The sequence below is a fragment of the Athene cunicularia genome (assembly GCF_003259725.1).
Source record: "Athene cunicularia isolate RWA chromosome 1 unlocalized genomic scaffold, athCun1 chr1_part1, whole genome shotgun sequence".
In the NCBI taxonomy this organism is placed as follows: Eukaryota; Metazoa; Chordata; class Aves; order Strigiformes; family Strigidae; genus Athene; species Athene cunicularia.
Window position 1 is genome coordinate 41,986,603 of NW_020799091.1, and position 24,589 is coordinate 42,011,191.

The 24,589-nt window shown below is 34.2% G+C and overlaps 1 protein-coding gene across 6 annotated transcripts in view; it reads right to left on the reverse strand.

Moving 5' to 3' along the window:
* DACH1 (dachshund family transcription factor 1) overlaps positions 1–24,589 on the reverse strand; it is a 271,940-nt gene that overhangs the window by 96,337 nt on the left and 151,014 nt on the right. For 2 of the 6 annotated variants that reach the window (XM_026856377.1, XM_026856393.1), the window contains exons 4-7: positions 22,953–23,108; positions 22,250–22,422; positions 8,855–8,990; positions 6,437–6,574 (exon numbers count right to left, since the gene is read on the reverse strand). In XM_026856377.1, the coding sequence (XP_026712178.1) occupies positions 6,437–6,574; positions 8,855–8,990; positions 22,250–22,422; positions 22,953–23,108 (603 nt within the window). The remainder of the gene's footprint in view (positions 1–6,436; positions 6,575–8,854; positions 8,991–22,249; positions 22,423–22,952; positions 23,109–24,589) is intronic. The other 4 variants (XM_026856414.1, XM_026856420.1, XM_026856385.1 and 1 more) reach the window with 3 other exon arrangements.

The window sequence follows — 24,589 nt, forward strand, 5'->3', positions numbered from 1 at the left end:
GTCATACTTATGGTGCTATGGGACATATCCTCTCTTAGTGTGAACAGCCATAACCTCATTAACTTCCTTCCCTATAATAAAGCTTTCCTAGCAGCAAACACAAAGGGAACTAATGATCTAAAAACTGCAATGTGGTAGCATGATAAAAAAAAAGTCCTTTCTAACATCTTATCAATTACCATTATATCTTCTATTTAACAATTCATTAAAAAAAATTTAAATGACCACACAAACTATTTCAAAGAGGTTTTTATCTCCCCTTCCCTATATATGTAATAGAGACCATCAGACACCATAAAGACCATTCTAAGGTCTATTACATGAAAGACACATAATGACCACTGAAAAGAAAAATTAAAAATAAAAGAAATAAAAGAAAAGGTATCTTTTGAGAACTGTTTGGGGCACAAGTCACAGAGGAATTGTACATGCAGAGTTGTTTGAATAGACTGAGAATATATCAGGTCTTTTGTGCACATCATTCACTTGAGCCTATTCAGAAAGTCATGTATGTATGTGCAAGATGCATTTGAGTAACTGCAAATACAGAACAACCAGTACGTATATGTGCAATTGGGCTGCAATGAGTCCAGTTCACGTGGGATGTTTTGGAACTGATGCGCACATATCCCTCAAGTAAAAACTGTACATCAAATCTCTCCTAAATTGTGTCAAAACAAGTCTGTGGAAGAAGTGTCTTGTTGGAGGATGGCTTAGTGAGCGTCTCTAGAAATACTCTTATCCAATATTTTTCTAAGAAAACCTTTCAGAAGTTTGTCCTACCCTTGCACTCTTTTCTGCATACACATATTATTCACATCTTATTCAACAATATGAAAAGCTTTTGTGTTTTCTATGCAACCAAAATAGATGTTTTCTGGCTTCTTAGTAAATAACAACCCATTAAGAAAAAACTTGCAATTTCATTTTTCACCTTTGTAGTCCATTAACTGTAATAGCTTTTAATGTACTTTAAGCATTCTTGAGCCTCTTGGGCTGAGTGAAAAGACACAGCAACAACCAGAGTGTCGAAAGGTTATTTTGGTGATACCAGCTCTTCCAAACCTTTCACTTAGTGGATCTTTATATTATCTGCCACAGGTTACAAATTTTACTACTATCTGTTTAGGGTTTGAGAAGTATTTAAAGCTCAAATCAAGATCACTTTCACAATGGGCTAGATGATGTATAAATACATAGCCTGAACTCAGTATCTTAAGGAATTACAAATTAATATATTGAGATTTAATAGGTAACATTTAAGAAGCTAATTGAGAGTCTAGATCTGAAATATGTGAACTGTAAATATATTTGCACATAGATACCCATTAAGGTCTGTTTCTATTCTTCTTGTTACACTAAAATGCAATATTCAGTAAAATATATTGTATAAGTATCTCTTTGTGCATTTAAGGACAGATAAAGTATGTTTACACCAGCAGTTGGACAGCAGAACTATGAATGAAAATTCCTCTGTACATCAACTCATAATAACTTTCTTTAAAAAAGAGCCTTCTCAGAGACTTAACTAAAATTATAACACAGTCCAGAAACAGAGTTGAAGCAAAGTTCGGGATCATTTGTTTGCTGACTTTGCTAGAAGACAGCTCAGGTAGAAGAAAATCTTTGTTGATGCTAAAACTTCCTTTGAGTCTTTCATATTTATAAAAGCATACTCAAATATGTTTCTGTATTTATTAAGGTGAATAAGCATGCTTGATATATATTTACACTACGTATATATTATAAAAGAATCTACTGCTGATAATGCAGAATGAATGTCTAACTATATAGGATGACATAGTTATCATTATTTCCCTTTTTGATGTGTGACTGCTAACAGGAAAATAAAATTCTAATGAATTTGAAATATTTAAATTATTTCCATTTTGCACTAAGGATATATTGGAAATCTAATATTTTATTTTATAAGATATTAGCTAGAGGTCTAAGATTGCTCATAACTCTACAGAGGGACATAAAAACAAAAAGAAAGACTGGGACTTTTTAATACATGGATTTGATAAAGTTATACCTTAATTGCTGCTATCATAGTAGTCAAGAAGCAGTTATTGATGATTATCTGAAAATTACTTAAGAAATTTCCATTAAAATCATAGTTTAAAAGCTTTTCTGAAAGAAATAATTTAGCTTCCTTTGTGAACATGGTGAATATTTTATATTTTATTATAGAAAACAGCATGCATATTTTCAACAAGAAAGCATCCTTCCCATAACACCTCAAATAACATATTCAATTTAAAATGTAAGCATGACATTCAGGCTTCATTTGCTGTTGGTGTCAATCTAAAAAAATATAAATTGATGCAGACAGAAAATTCTAATCTGATGCCCTACGGCCAGATCCAATAAAACAGTTAAGCATCTAAATTTGGTGTTAAAGCAACTAACTTTTAGGTGTTTGTCCTGCAGATGGGAATCTTGGGCTGAAATGATCTGGGTTTTACATTCCTATGTAGTATATAGTGTAGGTATTGCTGGGAAGGTACCACTTAGGAGGTGTTATGAGTGCGCATTGCCTCTAACATCAGCTAGCATCACCCAAACCAGGTACTCCAAACGGGAATCTAATGAAGTTAACAAGTAGAACTATAGTCTGTCTAATGTCAACAGAAAATCATATGCAGCTATCTGGAGCTAGTAAATAGAGAAATTATTATAGTAGGACTGAGCTATAAATTCCGCCTTGCAGATCCCATATGATCAGACTCTAGGTCTAAGGGCAAAGGGACAATGGTAAAATATACTTCCCTCCTTTACACAAAACATAAACCCCAAGGATACTGCCCAGGAAATTTGCTGCAAGTTCAATTCCCTCTTCTGCCTACAAGGAATTGGGATCCACGTCTCCAAGGAGTGTGTGTTTAACTTTCAAACCATTGATTATTTTGAACTCTTTTTCTTACAACACTGCAGGTCACTGAGCAAGAAAACAATCAGGATTCAGCAGTCTAGTCCTTAGTTTCTCCACTAGTTCCTCCTTCCTATGCTGTTTTCAGATTTAACAAACACCACTGAAGAGCTGAACAAGTATTCAGCCCCATAAAAAACATCAAAAATACACTTCTCGCCACTTCAGACTGGGAGATTTGCAGGACTTCAGATAACAGCTGAGCAGGTTAAGTGATAAAATATAGCTCACCAATACTGAGGGACTATCTAGAGCAAACTCTTTGAGTCATAAAAACTTTACCTGAAAAGACTCAGAGCCTTAATTTTAACGTAAAAGGCTGAATGGATCTTTTTTACTATGACTTCTATACTTTACGTAAATCATTCTTGTGATCTGATCTAATAAAGCCAAATGTGCATCATCAAATAGTCCATAATTACAGGTTACAAAATTAGATACTTGGTTTTGATGATGGCTGTCAAGTACTTGAACTAACACTATGTACTTGAACTTACCTCATTCTTCCCAGGATCATTTGCAGTTCTACAGATCACTTCCAGTAAAAATGGAAAATCTGCTATCCTTTAATAAAGAAAAATCCTGGAAATCTAGGGTAATTGACTTCTCCAGTCATACAGATAATGACATCTTGAATTATGTATGAACTGTGGGGCAGAAGTGCTCTGCAGTGTCTCCTGCAGTTTTCCCTAGTCCAGACTAGGAACCTGGCTGGATGACAACATAACCCTTAGCAAATCTAAGTTTTCTTCTCATGGAACCCAGGGAGTGGGTGGATCTTTAGATGTGTACATTGGGTCTTGCCCCAACATGAGCTAGGACATGGCCAAGTTGCACATCTGGAGTCAACAGCTGGAAAATGTTCCCAACACCCACAGTTTACACTTTGAGAACAGAAACTCCTGTTTTCTTGCAAGAAATATTGACACAGAGCCTGATGTAAATAGGGAGAGAGTTAGATCCATAGAACCTAATTTGACTCTTGGTGCGATAATGACAACCCGACTCCAATGGAATGTGAGGTCCCTCCAGGCTGCATACACCAGAACCTGAGAACAGATTTTGAAGACGGTCTAAAGAAAAATAAATTAAAAAAAAAAAAAAAGCCAAAACAAAACACCAAACAAAAAAAAACTTCACAAGAGATTTACTGGTAGCTTAAACACACCGTATTATTAGTTTTGCAAGTAATAACAATTCTGGCTGAATTTTGAATAGAAATGTATATGATCTTCAAAAGACTGAATACCCTCAAACTGTTACTCAGTTTGCAAGTAGCAATGAATTGTTTCTAAATATATTAGACAATGTTGCAAGTACTGGGTAAATTAACTTATTTGTTTTATGTTTATAACAGATAAATGGTATTTTCTCTCCTGTATCCAACTCATAGATCAGGTCAGAGAAGTGATTCATCCCTCTGACATATGTTAAGTCTTTTCAAAATTTGGTATGTTGATCAGTTGCCTCTGCTGTAACTTTATTCCCCCTTTAAATTCTCTCTTGACTGTAAGTTTTCCCTGATCTCAGATCACTTCAGAGATTTTTTGCCTTTTCATTTTTTTAATGGAAGAGAAGATAAGAAGAGAAAAAACAGGGCCTTCTTTACCAGGCACAAATTCCCAGGTTCAATTAAAAGCCATTTTAGTTGTAGCTGATAGATTTCTGTCAACAAAAGTAGAAGAAAACACAAACTTCTGTTTTCCTCTCTCTCTCTTTCTTTTGAATCAGATGATGAAGGTGATGCATTTTCAACAATAAGAGTACTGCCACCTACATATGTTTGTTCACATTTTTAAATATGGTTGCATTCTCACTGATTTGCAGTGGTAAGCAACAGTTTGGAAATCTGATTTCAAGCTCACAGTGACAGAAGTAGATAATTACTATCTCCACAAATATCTATAAGTTAAATCACTTGTTTTAATACAGATTAGATTAGTATTAAAGTTACAAGATTGGTATGAGAGACATGATAAATGTAGTCATGACAAAAAACAATTTTTAATTTAGTATACCCTATCAATCTAGATAGCCCATGAATATTTACCATTAATTCAGTAGGCTGGAACAGAGGGGGGAAAAAAAGAATAGAAAATAGAAGGTTTGACCTAAACAAGGACTGAAGAAAAATGAGAATTCTCAGCAGTTTTAATGAGAACAGATCTTGCAAAAATGTGAACTGGCAATAGATTGGAAAACTACATTTGGGGTACCACCATAAACAAAGCCTCTGAAAAACCTGAATGACATGCAAAAATAGTAGCAATTCTTAATATGTACTTCTCTTTGCCGGATTTACCAGTCTGATTACACTTAAATGAGTAACCTCAAAGGCTGAAATAAAATCGTTTATGGAAATTCAAAACAAACCTATTTGATCACATCATACTTCACAGCAGGGATACAATTTGCAGGGGCTGGGTGAGGGCATAGTATAAGCTAAAACAGGTTGTGTGTGCAATGAACCAAACTAAATGGTTTATATAAAAGAAATGTTGTTTCCATTAATTTTTCTGGTAATCCTATTAAAAATGCCACCTGTCCAGAATAGAATTGTCCAGATTTTAATTCTTTTTCATGTCTCAATGTTCAAACACAAGACAGAGAAGGTATCATCTTATAGCTATTAAAATGTGGCACAAAATATCTTATTCTGAAATCATTACTACAGCAGTTTCCCCAGCTCTGTTTCAATGTCTGGCTATTATACCTTTTACTTTTGGTCTCAGTGTGCTCAAAGATGTGATTTTTCTGATAAGCCCAAACAACATTTTTTCAAAGGATATGCCATATTTCTAATCTCTCTTGTTTCAAAATGTTTCTAGTCTATAATACCTAAAATTCACATATATAAAGTAAATGTAACATGAAATGCACCTTTTAAAATTCCACCACCACCTGTCCAAAATCCCCTGTAATAACCCTGAACAGGAACTTAACTTTGAATATCAACAGAGCTGAAATGGTGTCATAATCAGCATAAGTGCATGTGGACTATTCACCTAGATCAAACACTTTGGTCATATACTCAATTAAATTTAAATCCTATTATATAATGTGTACCAGGATCATTTTATGCAATTCCCTAATTTAATGGCTTGGTATTAGCCTTTTTTCTTTTTGCACACATGGACTAATTTTCACGGTGCTCAGTCCCTTTGGGAAGTAGGTCACTGAAGTCAACTGGATGAAGACAGAAACTTAATACCTAAACAGTGTTGTAGAAGGGTCAGAGACACAGTAGTGATGTAAAATTGTTTTTCACTAATCCTTCTTTGTAATCTTTATGAAATTCCTCCCTCGTATAAATATTGTTCATAATCTCAAGGACCACAAAGTAGAAGAATCAAGAAAGCTATCATCCTGTTATAATTTAATTTGTGAAATAAACAAACAAAAAAATCCCAATTAAAAAATAAAAATTCCAATTATAATACTATTTAGCTGTTGAGACAATATTTGTTTTACACTGAAACTGTAGAACCATAATATTCATATTACCTTTCTCAATGTGTATTCTTTTTGTCTCATGTCCCACGTCATGACCAGCCAGATCACCCTCCTTAGGTCCAGGCAGGACATTAGGTGACAAACCCATCAGCATCTGGTTCATAGATAGCCCATTCTGATGGACAGCTGCTAGACACAAGTGCAGGCAGAAAGAAAATCAACTGTCATATTAACAATACACTTTTGAACTTATTTTATATACTCTTTCTCTTAATTTATAATTAAGAATGCTAACAATCACAAAGTTACCTAATTAGTGCTATCACTATCCGTACAGTGGTGGAGTTTTTCCCTGTTAATTCTGTTTAAAACAATTCATTATAAAAAGAAGAGTTCAGTATCTTTGGACAAAGTTGGATATTTGCAAACATTTTCTCGTTTATTTAACAGGAATCAAAATGCAAAATGAAGCAAACCAGAAAAGCATAGAAGGTTCAATGTGAGATACTTATTGCTTTTTTTTTTTTTTTAGTTGGTTGTACAAAAACTCTTGTATATTGTCATTCCCAACATGCAGTCCATAACTTCCTTATATTAAGCAATGTGGCCAGCCAGATAATAAACATGTTTTTTCAAAATATACTGTGCAACAGTAGAATTGCTTATTTGCTCATCAGATAGCTTGAAAAGGTCTTTCCAGCAGTTCTCAAATAGACCTCAAAACCCCATATAAGGTACTTTATATCCCCTATGTTTTTATCCTGAAAAAAAAATTATTTGCAAGAGGCTTGTGTCATTTTCAGTAAAGCATTTTTTTATACGTAACCCAGATTTCTGTAGTAGTCATCTTACTGTTGCTGGTCCCACAAAAGCAGACGTACTTAAGAATCGAGTGTGATGTTAACAACTCAGATAGGAGTGAAAATAGTTATTTTATAAATAAATAAGCTACTGAAGTGATCCAGTGTTTAAGGAACTCTGTTATGTTCACATTAAAAGAAACAGTGTGCAAATGTCCCACTTCTCTCCACTCATAAGTAAGCAGAGTAACCTGAACAGTACAATTTCTTTAAAAAAAAGTGTCATTCCTTAGCAAAAACAGTAAGTATCTCTTAATTTTTTTTTTTTTTAATTTAGAGAACAATGGGAAAGGTCTTCAATGGTTGTACAAAATATGCTATTTAATGAACAACAACAGCAAAAAAAATTAAAAATTAAAAATCCAGGGTTGTGAGTTTTTTTTCCGAGAACTTTACTCATGAACTCTGGTGGCTTGACCCTGGCTGGATGCCAAAAGCTGCTCTATCACTCGCCCTCCTCAGCTGGACAGGAGAGAGAAAATATAATGAAAGGCTCATGGGTTGAGCCTGGGGAAATAGACAGGTCACAGTATATGGGATGCCAGTTTAATCTGCACTCTGAATTGTCCAAGTGGTAAGAAAACAGAATTTTCAGCTTGTCATGGTCAGGCCTCATTTCTTTTCTTTGGTAAGTCATTTTTCATCACACAGTAATGAAAAATCTTTCATCTGAAGGTCAATGAAGAGTCAGCTTCCTGAGTCTGCAGAGAGCCTGAAAGGAAGCAGTCTAAAAGACACGTGCTGTGTCTAATCAACACAACTACATATTGCATATAGCTGTTTCATGGCCGCCTATCTGCATGCCAAATACTCCAGTTTCACCTACTGACAAATTCCACTGTGGATAGATGCCTTAAAACACAAAAACCTGTAACAAAGCAATAATAAAAGGAATGGACAAGTGTAATATGAATTTAGGTAAATATCCATAAAATAGTATGTTTAAAACCTTAATTTCCAGGCTGTTGAACTGAAATATCATAGACTTAATGGTCTTTGCCATATCATTTATATCCTGTACATGGAGCCTTGATAAAAATGATACCACTCTGAGACACCATGGTTTAATTTCACTCCATCCCTTGTGAGCTATAAGGTGATAATACTCTCTGTATCATATTTCTCACCATTACAAATTTTTATAATACAAAAATTTATAAAGTATGTAATTTTTTAATTGATTTAACCTAATTACTCTTTACCAAGCACTTCTACCATATAATATGTTGCTTATGAAATCAGATTCAATTTAAAAATCAAAACGGAGTAACCAGATTAAATAAAACTCAATTTCTCTAAAAAATGTTTACACTATATGTTCAGTTCTAAAACTAATCTAGCGAATTGCTTCCTGGCTGCAATTCTGTATTTCATAGCTCATATCTTTATGTTTAATATGACATGATGGCAGTTTATATAAGTACCCGTTAATGTAGCATCAGATATTATAATACTGTAAACTGGGGAACATAATGCTGGGAGATAGTTATTGCAGCTGAACTTCCGAACATGATACATATGAGATCTATTTAAGACAAGGGCATTTTGATTAGAAAAACCATCTGCACCTAATCAAATTTAAAGTGGTGACAAGAAGAATGTGACCTACGGATTCTGTCTGAAGAGCTCTCGGTCCGTGCAGGAGAGCTGGACACACTGCTGCTTCGATGAGAGGATGGATGGCTGCCAGGTCTTCGGCCCTCTTCAAGAGAAGGAGCAGGAGAAGGGCTATCTGGAACACGTTCCTAGACCCCACAAAAAATAATTGAAAAAAAAAGGCAAGGTTAAACTAAACCTCTATTTCCAAACATCATTTCCCTAAACTGTATCTCCTTCTTAAATTACAACCTATTATTTCCTCTGTTGAGGTGTCCAGGATTTGCAGAGTATTCTCAAAGGAAATTTGGCATTTTTAGGACACTAGACCTTACATTTTAGTATGCAATGTGAGCGCTGCTCATCCTGTCAGGCTTTTAAACTGCTTTCTGGACTACTTATAAATATAAGGTTTTTGGTTTGCTTTTGATTATTTTTTCCCCTGACTTCTATCAGCATGAGGTTGAATTGGAAATACACATTTTGGTTTATAGACTTTAGCCTTATTGGATGAGAAACTATGTCCTTTTGTAAGTAAAGACACTGGTTTAGCTTATGCTGAATTTTACTCCACGTTTTAATTTCCAAGGGCAATGAGATCTTATGGAAGTCCTATGGATCACAAAGAAAATATAATCTCCCAACTGAACCTATAACAGTAACATGTGTGATGAAAGTTCAAATGGCTCTTTATACCATGGAGGGCAATACCTGGAACAAACCACACTTTTTGGAAGAGTCTGGCCATATCACTACTTAAAAATGGGGAAAAATGCCCATTCATGTTTTTCTATCCAGGGGAAAGCCTGGCATGGTAGCCAGAAGAAGACAGGATGCATTTCAAGTTGTTCCTTGATTTTGAAAATTAGAGCATGAGGACTGTGATGGTTTGAACTGCACTTCTGCTATGTGAGAACTGTCAGTATATAGCGGATAGATATATCTGACATTTACACAGAACTTTGACAGAAACAATAAACAAAGGGAGCTGAGTGCAGGGTAGTCCTTTCTAGAAAATTCTCTATCTTTCCCTGCAGTTTCCTTTTTATTGCTAATAGCTCTGAAGACACTAGGTCATTGCTAAAATATGTGTGCGTTAGGTTGATTTGTTCAAATAGTGATAAAAATAAATAGTTCCTACAAGGGAAATCTATTAGAGGGACTGAAAATGTTAAACTAGGGGGTTTTTTGTTGTCATTTTTTTTTTTCCCCATTTGATAATTGAAATCCTGAATCCTAATTTAAAAAAAAAAAAAACAAAAACAAAACCAAAACCAACAAACAACTGTATACATTCAACTAATTAAAATATTTCAGTAATGAAATAATATGATTAGTGTTTAATAACACATACAATAACTTGTTGCTGCAAATGCCTAAAAGTTTTCCTGAAAAAGAGCATCATGTTCCTCACACTGCAGGAGTCATTATTTTTTCCTGCACAGTAGCTAGATGAATATTTATTCCTCTAAATGCATTCATATGAAACTTAGCAACATGACCATCTACAGTAATCAATAGATTTGTTCCAGGTAAGTTTTATAATAAATATTTGCTAAATGTGAGATTCTGATTTCAAAAAGATTCAATAGACCTATGGATGGAGTGGGAGAAGACCTTTCAGAGAAATGTTTCAAGACATTTAAGTGGATTCCACTTTAATAGTCTTGGGTTTTTAAGTCAAAACCATTGATGATGACAGTTTAACTGTATCATAGCTCTAGGCTTATTATGACTTTGATTGCGTTTATATGTCCATGAACTGGGTATTCAAGAGGAGGATTATAATGCAGAGGTTTTCAGAATGTAGAAGATTTATTTCTTTAGATTTAGGAGGATTTAAACATGCACAGCGTACAGATTTGGAATAAATTGGAAGACGGTATATTTAATCATTCATTCAATATATAATTTCACTGTTTGGCATACAATGTATTGTTCTTAGAAGGGTTTCATTAAAATGAAATCCAGTGAGCACATAAGATTTGAATACAGAGCTGCAGAGTAAATTAATTTATTTAAACAGCTTAATTTGTTTATCCTATTTATTTATGTGTGCTTTTACAGCATGTATTATGAGATGGAGAGAGCAAAAGGAATGCACAGGACAACAAAATATAATTACTGCACAAATAAAACAGATAATGAGTTTTATTCACTTATAACATAGCAGACAAACTCTGTGAGAAAACTATACATACTGGCTTTATCAATCATTTGTAAAATACCCTTTCACCCCAACAAAACATGGGATTGAACTACGCAGAAATAGAAAATAATTTAATACCGTAACTCATTTTTTATAACCTTGCTTCATAATTTCACAATCAATAATATAGTCAATAGCAAATTTTTGTCTTTATCAGAACTAACTGCAATAATAAATGGAAATGCTACTAATAATAAATTGAAATACTCTGTAGCTCTAAAAAGCTATAGTGATAAACTAGTGGTTCTGGAATATCAATATAACCTGTCCTCCTTACTAGAGATTTTGTGTAGAAAAGATGGACTTTGTCTGTGGTAAAATATTAACTTTACATTTAGACTTCATTTAAATTTTTTTTTTTAAAATGAAATGTGTAAAAATGTGTTCAGTAAATAAGTCAGATGATCAGAGCTATTTTGTAACTTTGGCAAAATACTACTTTTGTATAAATAAGTCTACATGACACAGCAAAGAAACAGAATTTACTGTGTTATAATCCTGGTAACAGAAGTCACCTAGGATACTGTCCACTTTCCAGTATTTTTCCTAAAACTTGTCTACTCCCAGGACAAACTTTCATCCACTTAAGATATTTCTAGAGAATCTGGTGTTGGCTTGTACTGTAAATAGGCTCTTTGTCTCCCAACAACCAACCAACCAACCAAATAAAATCTTTGCTTTGCTGAAATTAAGTATGAGGAGGAAACTGCCGAGTTCAGTCTGACATCTACATATCTGAATATAAGTATCTAAATGCAGTTTTGACACATGACCTAGAGATGAAACTTCAGAGACATCTGCATATAGGATGCTACACAAAGGGTGGTTGTCTCGCATTTTCAGTCGATTGAGATATAAGTCAATGGAGCCTCTTCCAAAACCAGATACCTACGGGTCAGTTCAGCTGCTCACATTTGAGCCGTTTGAGCCCCTGAAGGGCTTTGAGATGTCCACACCAGGTTGACAGGCAGGACCTACAAAAGATCTGCTGCCTTCTGGAGTGGCAGCAGGATGCCAAAAACACTGTCCTTGCACTTACTGGCTGGTGAGCTGAATAGCTCCTAAAACTCTGTATTTTCTGTATTTGCTAGAAAACAAGGACAATGGCATTATTTACTGCTTGTAAAACATAACACTCACTAGCTAAATTTTTTCTCCATTTGTTGCTTCCCAGTTTGTTTCTACAGGTACTCACAAGTAAAAAGTAGTGTGATCAATTTTGTTCATATGTAACAATTTAACATATGGTCTTTTCAAAATTAGTAAAACTTTAAAATGGTCATCAGAACCAGAGATTATACTAAGCAGTGGACAACACACTCTTAAGGGCCAGATTTGAAGCATTCCTTATCTTGGTGCTCTTTACAACCTGATACAAATCATTAATCCCAAGCATTTAAGAATCTGACATTTAACTCCTCAAAAAATGCTCCTACCCTATGTGAAATATTCACTTTAGGGAGCTGCAATGCCCTTTCCTATACTCTTACTCCACTGACGTTACAAGTTACACATGCTCAATATCAAGTTCATTTCACAAACAACAGAATTGTTCCTGTGACACTGGTTGTTAGGGGTTTTTTATCTTGTAAAGAACAGGTAAAAGATTTTAACTATCAGAGATTTTAACTTATGAGACTGAAGTTGTCTCTAGAATTAGAAATCACTCCAATTTTGTCCCAGAATACCACGTATCACCCAAACACAACACTGTCTCAGTCTCTCCAAGTAGAAGTGTCTTGATGTACCTGTCAATATTTTTCAAACAGCTCTCTGCATAGATACAAAGACCATACTGTAAGATCTCATTCCAAAAGTTCCTTTTAAATTATTTCCCATTAAGATTTATCTTAACATATCAGTAATGGACCCAGAAGACCATAAATGCTTTCTTCTCTGTATCATATGTCTTTTTCTTCTTACCAGGTCAGGTCACAAAGGTAGTTATTAATCTCTTGTTTCGCCTCTTTTGTTTCTGCTCCAGCAGCATGTTCTCATTGTTTGAAATGTGCCTCCTTACCAAAAGTCTTCCTCAAAAATATACCAAAATGTAAAGTTGATGGAGTCAGCTGTTGTCCCTATATCACTATCGTAGAGAAGACATTTCAGGTAATATGTGTAGGATTAATCTTTCTGCTCCTTAGAACAATAAAAAAGAAGTGATATCTTCTATGTTCTCACCATCTCGGTCTTTCCACAAACATTCTTTATTCTTTGCTGTTCCTGTTCCTTAGTGACCAAATTCCAGAATCTTTCTGACAAAGTTTGAATATCCCTACTTCCAATAACCTACCAGTTTTGCATGCACAGCCTTCATCTCCTGCATATTTCTCTCCTACAAGTACTTTCAACCTCAGCTTTTTCCTTTTTTTCCGGTTTACTTCTCTGTACAACTCATCTCTTGGATTTAGTCATCCTTTAATTTTAGTCATGGACTGAGCTCTAGACATGCAACTAAGTATAGCTGTAGAGGTATATAGCTTTTAAGATTATTCAGCTGTCTTGATGCTCTTCAGCACTGAACAAACTTCTTTAAGGATGTTTGTGCTTTCAGCCATTGAAGTGCAGAGAATAAAATAACATTTTCAGTGTCACACTTTGCAATACTTTAGGTAACTTCATACGGGGAAAGGGCATATGACACACACTGTTTCATAGTTCATTTAAAAAAAAAATAAAATCTTTTAATCAGGAATAGTTCATAACATTCCAACCATTCTGGGAAGGCACCTGACTTCCAAGCCTTTTTGTGGCAAATCACTTTTACAATGACCAAAACACAGACTTCTTACTCTTCAGTTCCTTACTGACCTATTTTGAACTAGTGTGAGAAGTGTTCCAGGAATGGCTTTCTTGTAAAATGGTGTATTATTTGACACTTTATTAGTTGAATGAGTGAAATAAATTAATCACTTGCATATCTTTTGTATTCCCTGCAAACAGGATAGTTTGCCTTTACAGTTTTATTTTTCCTTTAGTTTAGAACACCATGAGACTCCAAATTAACATTCATTCCTAAGAATCACAATATTAATTGGGCTAATAATTATTGCCTAACTTCCTCAATCACCACTATAAAATGTGTGTTATCTGACTGTTACAAATTTTCATTTCTACTTCCTTATTGGCATACTATCACTAGCTTGCTAAACATCTTACTAACTTCCCACTGATGCACATGTCATCTTTCTCACCTTTTTCTTATAGACACAATTTTAATCCTAATCAAAATTCCCTATTTTCGAATGTTTTGTGTGGTCATTAATTGCACTATTATTTTAAATAGTGGGTCTATTTCTTACAAAGATTTTTTTTTTCTCTTTGCGAATATCTTGAACTTATTTATCTTTTGGACCAAGTTAATTTAATTTCCGTTTTACTTTTACCTCTGCAATTTGTCATCGATTCTATCTTGCTGTTCACATCACAAGAATAATGATGATAACAAAAAGACTATGGATTTGCTTGATTCTTATTGCCCTGTTTATCATTAGGATTATTAGGAATATCAGCAGCAGTTAACTGACAGTAAATCCAACCAGGAGACTCCCAAGTGATCTTTTAACAGTACTCTACCCAACAGAGAACCAAATCCTTTGAAATCATGGGCAGTACATAAAGTACAGTGAATTAGCTGGGAAGTGAGTTTCATAGGATTGGGCCATTACAGAGATTAAAAACAAGCAAGCAAACAAAAAAATAAACAAAAGTAGATGCCTATCAATACCAAGAAAGAGCCTGGCTGTACTGGCGAAACTAGAATAGCATACAAGGTGTTGACAGTTTGGAATCATGATGAATCAGGATCATTCCTGGAAGTGCCATGGAGCCTCATAGTACAGATCTCTGGATTTTGTGTATTATCACGAGAATGTCCTGGCAACTATTCTGGACTTGCTTCTTTTTTGTGTGTATCCTTTTAACTGAATTTATAAGTTACATTTTGCCTTCTAAATAAGTATTTGGTCTAACAAAATATCCTTCTAAGGTATACAAAAACGCCCATGAAATATGCAAACAGACATGCAAAAATCTCTTTAAATTGAATTATTAATTTCTTATTGGGAAGTTGGACAGACTTTTCCTGCTTTCTTCTTACTTGAAAAGTAACCATTCAAAGTAACCATTCAAGCTTAAGAAGCACCACTAGGAATTCACCCCTCAAAGTCAATCCAAACTCTACATTCAGCCAAACAGCAAGAACTCATCTGACTAAATGTTGTTGTCTATACTTACAAATATCTACGTGTGACCTAGTCACCCCAGGCTCATTTTTTACCCATACATTTATGCTTCCAAGCTACAACTCACCTCACTCTAAAGTAGCTATTTAAAATAGGTCCAATGAATTATGCCCTAGAAGACAGCAAAATGAATCCCATCCCTTGTACCTGGCCTCATGGACATTCTGCATCAAATAAATCTTACACCACATACATAGTTCCCTGTTACACATGTGAATATGCCAAACAGAAAAATTTGTACTACCTTCTCTGCATCATGAGTTACTTGTAGGTATCTCATTTACATGACACAAATTAATTCATACAAGCATATGGCTGCTTTTAGCTTCAAACTGCACCTCAGAAACACACATGTTAAAACAAATAATAGGATCCCATAATATTTTTAAAAATGACATTATTCTGAGTTATGACCTACCAGATATACAGTTACCACCACCTAATCTCATTATTTAAAAAAACTGTATTAAATTTAAAATAAAAAATGTTAATCATATAGCTAGAACTAATTAAGGAGGTGGGAAACAGTGTTCTCCAATATAAAGATTATTCAGTCATAACAAAGAAGTTCAGCTACACTTTGACCTAAGATCTTCTCATGCTAAAGGAAGAAAAAGAAGTGTGCATATATATATAAAAAAAAAAAAAAAAAAGTTTAAAAAGTTATTCTAACCTGGAGTTTTTCTCTGTTATGTGCAAGATCATATGAATAGATTTAAGATATCACATTTTCTGCAGTTATGACAAACAGAAAATGAAATATTAATTGGGTTTATAATATACTTCAAACTTTATAGGTATATAATAATTTTCATGTTCGCTTTCCTGATATGTAAAAGTAGATGTTTTAGGAGCTGATAGTCCTATTTTTATTCTAGAATATTTATTGTAATTATTTTTAGTATTAAAATGTTTTATACTGAATCAAACTTCTTATATAAAAAAGAAAACTTGACTTTATTTCATGTATCACATAATGAGGAAATGAAACTAGCTTCACTCTTCATATTTTCCTATAGTATATTTTTCTGTGTATTCAAGAAAATAACTTTAAAGTAATGTTAAAATTTCTATTTTGAATGCATAATTGTCTGTAGAAATAAAAGTTATCTGAAAAGTCAGGCATTTTTCTGGTTACGAATCCAAAAAGGGCATTTCAGCAATTTGGGATATAACTGATTTTGTTCTCATTCTCTTTCTATAAAATGGGTTTAGCATACCCAGCTTCATGGGAATGGTGCAAATATGTATCTACTATTACTTGCATAATACTTTTTCTGTAAAGCACAGAAGTGTCCATAGAAAACTTGTGCATTCAACACAGGATTCAGATAACACGTTAAATAAGATTGGGCCAGACAGTGATTTAAAAAAATCCAAATACAGAATAACTAACCATTCACTGAATATAATATGTGACGGTGAAATTAAAATTTCACTGTACCATATGAATGGAATACTGTCATATTAAGGTTGTAGAGGCATTCTGGTATTTCCTAATGTTAGTGTAATGTATTTTGAAATTCAGTAATGGTCCTTTAACATAGGCTTTTGATGTAATTCTAGTCAGTGCATGATGACAGCTATATCTACATATTTTACAGTAATATCTGATACATTGACACTTCTGGAAGTTCTTTCAAGTTTATACTACAGGAAAATTCTACTTTGTTGGTAGTAGCAGCACTGTGGAAGGGGTTTCTGTCCAGGATGTCTAACTGTACTTTGAAGGTGCTTCCTATGGCCCCAGTCCCTACAGGATGGTGTGCCAGCCAATTTTGAGAAATACTTTATTTAAAATCCTACATAATTTCTACAACTGGAAAATGTTATTGGCAAACTCTTCTACACTGAAACTTCTTATGATGGCCAGTATCTTTTGGTGTTAAAAGTCTGCACTAAACTCAAGACTGCTCTCACAGCAGTTACAGAAGACATGATGAAGCTTCTACTGTTTGTTGCCCACCCCTCCATGAAGTGAATTTGTTCATTTTCCTCTTAGAGTCCATTTCCTTTCAGGTCCACTCTCTGAACTTGCTCACCACCACTCCAACATGAGATATTTAAATGTACTCTGTTCCATCATGTCTCTACAGCACTGTGATATTTCTTCTCTTTGGCTATTATTTGGGATTTTTGGCAATAATTACAGGAAAAAAAATATAGGAACATTAAATTACATCAATAGGAACACACACATATTGCCACTGAAAAAAGAAAAACTGAATTAGTGTTAAAAATTCAGGTCAGAATAAGCTGATAAGCAGGTTTTTTAAAAAAATAAGCTGTCAGCATCTACCTTGATGAAATATTTTAAGTTAAATTAAGTAAATCTCTGTTACTGGATAACAGGAAAAAAAAATATATCTAAAAAGTTATAAACAAGTATAACACAACCAGTGCTGTGATATATGTAGAGAATTAGCAAAATTTAGTCTGATGTATTTAATATGCAGTAGAAAACTATTGTGTCACTGGTCACTTTTTCAGCTGGAAGTATTTGTTTCTCCATTTTTATTCTTAATTCTTTCTGTAAGTATTAGTAACATTATATGGATGAAGTGCAATTTTTGATTCCGGCATGCTGCTCTGTTCTAACTTTTACAATGAAGAATTATTTCAAATTGCTATTAATATGACATAGTCCTTTGTATTTTCATATATCTTTCTGCTGAGTGGAAAAAAAAAATGCTGTAGTAAAACTGCTAACAAGCTGAGCCTTTGAAAACATGGGCAGGTGATGAAAGCCACCTCATGTCTAAAGCATCCCCAGGTCACAGCTGTCACACTGACTGCAATTCATTGCTGTCACAATCTGCTGTCCCTGCTTGTTGTTGCTCTCCTCTTATTCATCCAACTCATATATCTAAACATTCCATTACAAAAAGACATCTAATGTTCGTCTCATGTTCCAAAGGGCACAACACTCTTCTGAAATATAATTCTGAAGATTTTAGAGCTCAGAGTTCACTGCCAAATCTAAGGTGTTGTTTTGTAAGGCTTCCCTTGTAATTTTGTCTTTGTCTCATCTCCTGAACATAGCAGGATAAAATGTTTGGTTAGTACATGATCTCAGCTTTACTCCAACTTCTTATCATGAAGAAATGAAATATTGCCCAGTAATAGAAAGGCATTTGAAGCTTTGTGAGTTTAAAGATAACAGCACTAACTGTGAACTTGGCGAACTGGAAGGAAAGGTCAGCAAGTCATCTACCGTGGCATTGTTCACAAAGGCAATTCTCCCATCCAATGAACCAGATTGTTTATAATCTGAAGACTCAGATTTTCTAAGACTTAACTTTGTCTTTGTTACTTAATTTAGATAAGATTACTATTGATTTACTTTTCAGAGTAGAAATTTCTCATAGCTCTTCTAACTTTCAAGCAGACCTTAAACTTGTAAATATCTTGTACTCTAATTTCAAATCTAGACTGTCATTTCAGGTTATAACTATGAACTCCAAAATGAGTGATTCACAAACTTTTAAAACCAACTTGTGGAAACATTATCAATGAGGAAAACATTTAAGTAAAATTAGTGTTAAAAAAATGACCCAGAAGATAATGAAAACAAACCCAAAAAGTCTACAAATGTAGCAGTAAAAAAAAAAAAAAATAAAAAAAAAAATCTAATAATAAACTGTTTTGTGAAAGAAAGCAACTGCACTGTTTATCCATTCCTATAAAAATAAAGAAAAAGGAGGTTTGGCCTTCTCAGTTACATTTATTCTCTAAAACATTTATTTTGATTGCCGTGTGTTATTATTCATAAACTTTACATTGCCAATGCAATGTCCAAAAATTATGCTGATTAGAGAGTTTGCTACTCAGCTAGTCAGTGAATGTAATACAATGAACATTAAAAATCACAGCCTCTGACTACGCCTAGTGAGGAACGGGTAAATTGCCAGTGACATGCCCATGCTCATTGGAAGAAAATCCCCCTAACAATGACCTCATGCTTTTATGTTGTGAGGGTTTATGTTTCAATCCTGTTTGATACTACAAAATAGGAACATAATTACCTGGCCATGCTATCTCTATCCATATGACCATATCCATCTACTGCTGGCAAAAACAGAGAACATAAATCTAGACATTCATTGTATCACAAAGGGGCTGAAGGAAAGAGTAAGAAGGTACTGGAAGTTCCTTAGCCCTTACAGTATTATTGAAATAACTATGTGCAGCAAGACCTTACATTTCAAAGTGAGTTCTGGATGGCAGATTAACACTTGTGTTTATGTATTTACCTGTAGTACATTGTAATACACATGTATTGTGGGCAATATGTCACAGGCCTTGACCGAAGAAGTCACAGCAGAACTTAGGTCGTGTCTCCATCAGGTTCTACCTAAATGTCCCAAACCTGACTGTGCAAACTTTAAAAAAATGTGTATTTCACCCTTCAGTGAGCACACTTTTCTAAATAGAATTTAGGCTAATTCAGCCATTTGAAAACACTTCATTGTAAATCCACATCTTTTTAATTTATGTTTATGTGCAAACCAGATGGGAACATGAAACCTGGTTTGTTAAATAACTTGCACAAGATATTATGCCAGGAGCTGCGCAGAAGTTGGCAGCTATGATTAAGATTTTATTAGCATGAATATGGAATAGTTGAATTTTCAGACACGACAGAGATAAATAGTGTAGATTATTAATACAAACAAATGCTTAAATAAGCAAGATTTTGAAAAAAAAAAAAAAAATCCAGTTAGAAGGTGCTGTTAAAATGTTTCAAACAGAGAATCAAAAATGCTAGGTACTTTCAAAATCTTCACCTATACTATAACTAAACTATCTTTCCAACTAGATGAGCTACAAGAGTGAACTTAAGAAATTAAGGAACTCTGGGATAAGGAAAATTTTCTCGTATGGGACTGCCTATGGTTAATATAATATACATAGGTATATGATGACAGTCTGCCTTTCAGAGTCCAATAATTTTAAACCTACTAGACAGGTTTAGATCAGAAGAGTCCAAATGTACTTCTCAATTAAGTGCTTCCTAGGTCCAGCAACGTTCCCATAATGGGGTGAGATCTGTGAACATACCATGACCTGCTTTCCACAAAAAGACACCTTTTTTACATAGCCTAGGAGCTACACTTTACTTCAAATGTACCCGATTTTGGCAACTGGAGAAAAAGATCAGGGGTCACACTGGGGTATGCTCCCATAGATATATTTAAATGTAGGTCACAGTAACTTAGGCAACCTTAATAGCTAGAACTAGCCTGTAAATCAACTTTATAAGCTAGCAGTCAGCTTGTCAAAGTTTAGAAACAGAAGGTTACCAATGCTAGTGATGGTCAAATTTTGTACTCTTACACATGAAATCAAATAGCTCACAGAAAATGAAAGGGGAAAATAATAGGAAAAACAGTGAAAATGAAGTTTTGTTGCCATAGCAGTTCATATTTTCAGGTGTCATTTAGCATATGCTCCATCCCAATCTTCATTTTATAGATACCTCTATAAAACCAGTGGACACTGTATCAATTAAGATACTTAGAATAAAACAGACCACCATGTACGTTCCAGAGAAGTTTACTATCAGCTAACTTACAAAATATTAATTATGAAAATCAAACAAAGAACAAAGATGCAGAAATCATCATGTAATCAGTTAGTTAGCAGCAGTGTTTATATTCCCAAGTTATGTGCAAGATGGACATGAGGATGTCATCTAGCCTTGCTGAGAGAGAACCTAAAAGAAACAATTCTGAAACCAGTGTCATAACTCCCCATGTTATCAAAGGTGAGCAAGGGATGCCACTGAAGGTCTCCAAAGGAGATTCTATGTTTTAAAGTGCAGGTACCTAAATTAGGTCACCAAACTGCATTTTTCTAGGTCAACAGCAACATAGATTTGTTGACTTTTAACTGAATGGTTCTTTATCATTCTGGGCTTGTTACGCTAAAGAGGACAGGAGCACTTGTTGAATGTCTTAATAAGTCAGACCTCTTCACTCTGTTTAAGTCATCATGAACTTCAACACTTCTGTAATTCTTCATTTGAAGGTCCAAGAAAGTTTAAGTTTACCCATTTTTTGTCAAAGGAATTGCACTAATGGACAGACATCCCACATAGCCCTAACTTATCAGATATCCTTGCCTTTGCATGTCTATTTCTAACATACAAATGCTATATAAAAGCACAAAAGTTTGTATACTTTCTGTATCTCATTTTTTATAACAAGAAGGTAAAACAGATATCTGAAAAAAGGTCAAATGAAATTATAAATATCTAGTAGTAAGGGAGCAAACCCTTTAAAATGAAAAGAGATCATCTTCAGTGAGGAGAGAAGCCTCCATGCCTTTGCTAAGTACCTCTATAACCAGATTAATTTAGTTACAGGCATCAAACAAAACCTAAAATGGGCAGACAGTTTCAAATATTAGGTATTTTGAGGTATCTCTACAATACTACAGTTATGGCCTGCAGATTACTGGGTCTGTTCTGTGCAACTTCATTACATTCTGCTCTGGGATTTGGTAATTTAGGCTCTGAAGAGGTAAAGTATCAAGCATTTCAGCCTTCTTCATATAGTTTGCAGCATTTCAGTTCAAATTCTTAGATTTAAAATTGGAAGAACAGTCTCTTTAATTTAAGAAAGAAGTAATCTCTTCCTTCATATTTTGAAGAACAGTGCCATTAGATTACAGACTTTGAAATATGAGAAATCAGAAGGCTGAATGCTTCAATTTGAGCACTGTTTTAATACTGATTTAGAACAGGGGTGGGGTAACTGAGAAGGTAACACTGGCCACTAGCAGCCTACTGTGTTCCCAGAGATAAAACAGTTGGGCTTCTTGTATACATTGACTTTAGGACTTACCTTATAACATTTGACACCTACCCACCTTTACAATATTTATCATAGTTGTGAGTGTGCCAGAAATTGGTGTTTTGCTTTGGGTTTTTTTTTTTTTTTTGCATAGTTACCTTAATAACAGATGTCTCAACTCTGGATGGAGGACTCTGCACTTGTGCTGCTGCCGCCATGTTAGCAATGGTACTAAGGTGATTCATCTGGCTCATCGCCATCGTGACAGAGGCTGGAGGTAGGCTCACAGGAATTAATGGGTGGGGCATCATCATAAAAGGAAGTTCCAATCCTGGTGGAGGAAAAAAAAAAAAAGGGAAATAGGTTTATGCATCTTTTTAAAATATTGTCTTCTTTTTCCTCCTGATGGACAGTTTTCAAGTGATGGGTGACAAGGTGGTTCACATTGCAGGACAAAGCAGTTCTGTTCTGGGATATGCATGGGTAAATCACTAGCAACCATGGAGGGTTTCTAGCCACAAGGAGAGGCTATTAGACCTCTTAGTTTGTTCATATCAGTGTAATGTATAATATCATTGCTAAGCAATTGCTGGTTATTATCTTTTTTAATATCTGCTGTAAGGTGCCTTTCAATGCATTATTATGTCACTGATGCACAGGTTAGCAGTTATTTTAAGTATCAATTTTATTGCATATGTATTTGTTCTTTACTGTCTTCGCTTCCCCTGCTTAATACTTTAAAGGAAGTATTCCAATATTCCCCATATCTTTGATTTTTTCATAGCCTATTTATGTAAACACAAAATAAAGACAGGAATTGGAAAACTGCTGATGTTAGTGCTGAAAGATATCAACCCGTACCATTTGGCAGAAGGTGGTTCTGTTGAAGAGGGTTGAGAGGATGGCTAACTGGAACATTATGCTGTCCAGGCAAGTTGGGGTGGTTAACAGAGGCCTGTGATCCTTGGGTGGGGGGAGACTGAAGTTTTTCTTTATCCCAAGAACCATCACTGCTGCCTGTGGGGAATGAATATATTATTTGGAATTAATATATATTAATTGGATTTGAAATTTTCAATGTCTGAATTTGTAAGCAAGGCCAGCATTCTAACCTTTTTTGCAAGTGGCAATTTATAGATTTTTTTAGTATGTGGGTCGGGGGAAGGACTTTTGGGGTTTTTTTCTACCCTCTGAAAAAGATATGTAAGGATAACTTTTTAAAATTAAGAATTAGAACACAAACCTAGAAGTATTATAGTTGTGCTCATTCAAATGCAGTTTGTGTTTGATGTATATTTTACATTCACTTTTGCCACTTTTGGCAAGTTTAACCATATATGGCATTTGTTTTATAAGTGAGAGAATATTTTTGCCTGCACAAGGTCTAAAAAAATAATATTGCCTGCTATGCCAATTAAAATTTAAACTACAGTCTTATGTCTTCTTGTATTTGTGTATAAATAAACATTATAGAAAGTAACTAAAAATTTAATTTATTGAGGGCACCAACACACATGCATATGTACTTGGCTGACAGTTCTATTTTGTATATTCAATTTTTATTTCATATTATTAATTAAAATGTAAGGGATTATTAATCGATTCCAGCAGTCTTCTGGTAGTGGAATGAACTAACAGCAAGGAAGAATGTGTACGAATAAGTGTTGAGACAAGCAATAATTCATATATTTGAGAAATACCCTTCTTCACTATTGCAGACCTCCTCATATAAAAATACCCACAGAATTAAACAGAAGAATACCATTAAAGGACAATACTGAAAATTCATATAACACTGTTAATTTCTCCATTTAGATATAATGAAAAGTCTAAAATCTTTCAATCTGACTACTTACATTATTCATGATGCATATTTATCTATAATGTTGAGATTGGGTATATGTATGTTCACGCATATGAAATAATCTAGACAGTCATTGTATGAGTTTATTTACCATATACAATCAATAAACAATGTTTGAATATATTAATAAATATGTATATATGCATGCATCCTCAGCAGTATTAATATACCCATCAGCAATATACGAGTGATTCCTTTTTCATATAGAGCACAATTTCACCCTCCTGACTTTGAAAGTCTGCACTATTTTCATGGGAATTGCTCTTGATAAGGACTTCAGGACAACATCAGTCCGGACCTATTTAATCTATACTCAATTTCTATTTAGCATTAGGGATTACAGCAAAGTGCGTATTTCTGAATGTTTTCCTACATATGTTTTACAACTTCATGAACAACAGGGCCAGAAAAATAACAGGCCTGATATCACCTCCTCCTTATTTCAGCAGAAACAGGATTAGCACGTTAGTCTTGACATTTTTTAACATAGTTTCCATGGGATGAAAAAAGTACAAAAAGTTGGTAGAATTCCAATTTAATTTCTCTAGATCTATTAAAAAACTGATTGTAAAAGCTGTACAACATAGTTTATAATGAAAAATACTCCATTATTACCACGATTTTTTCCCCTAGT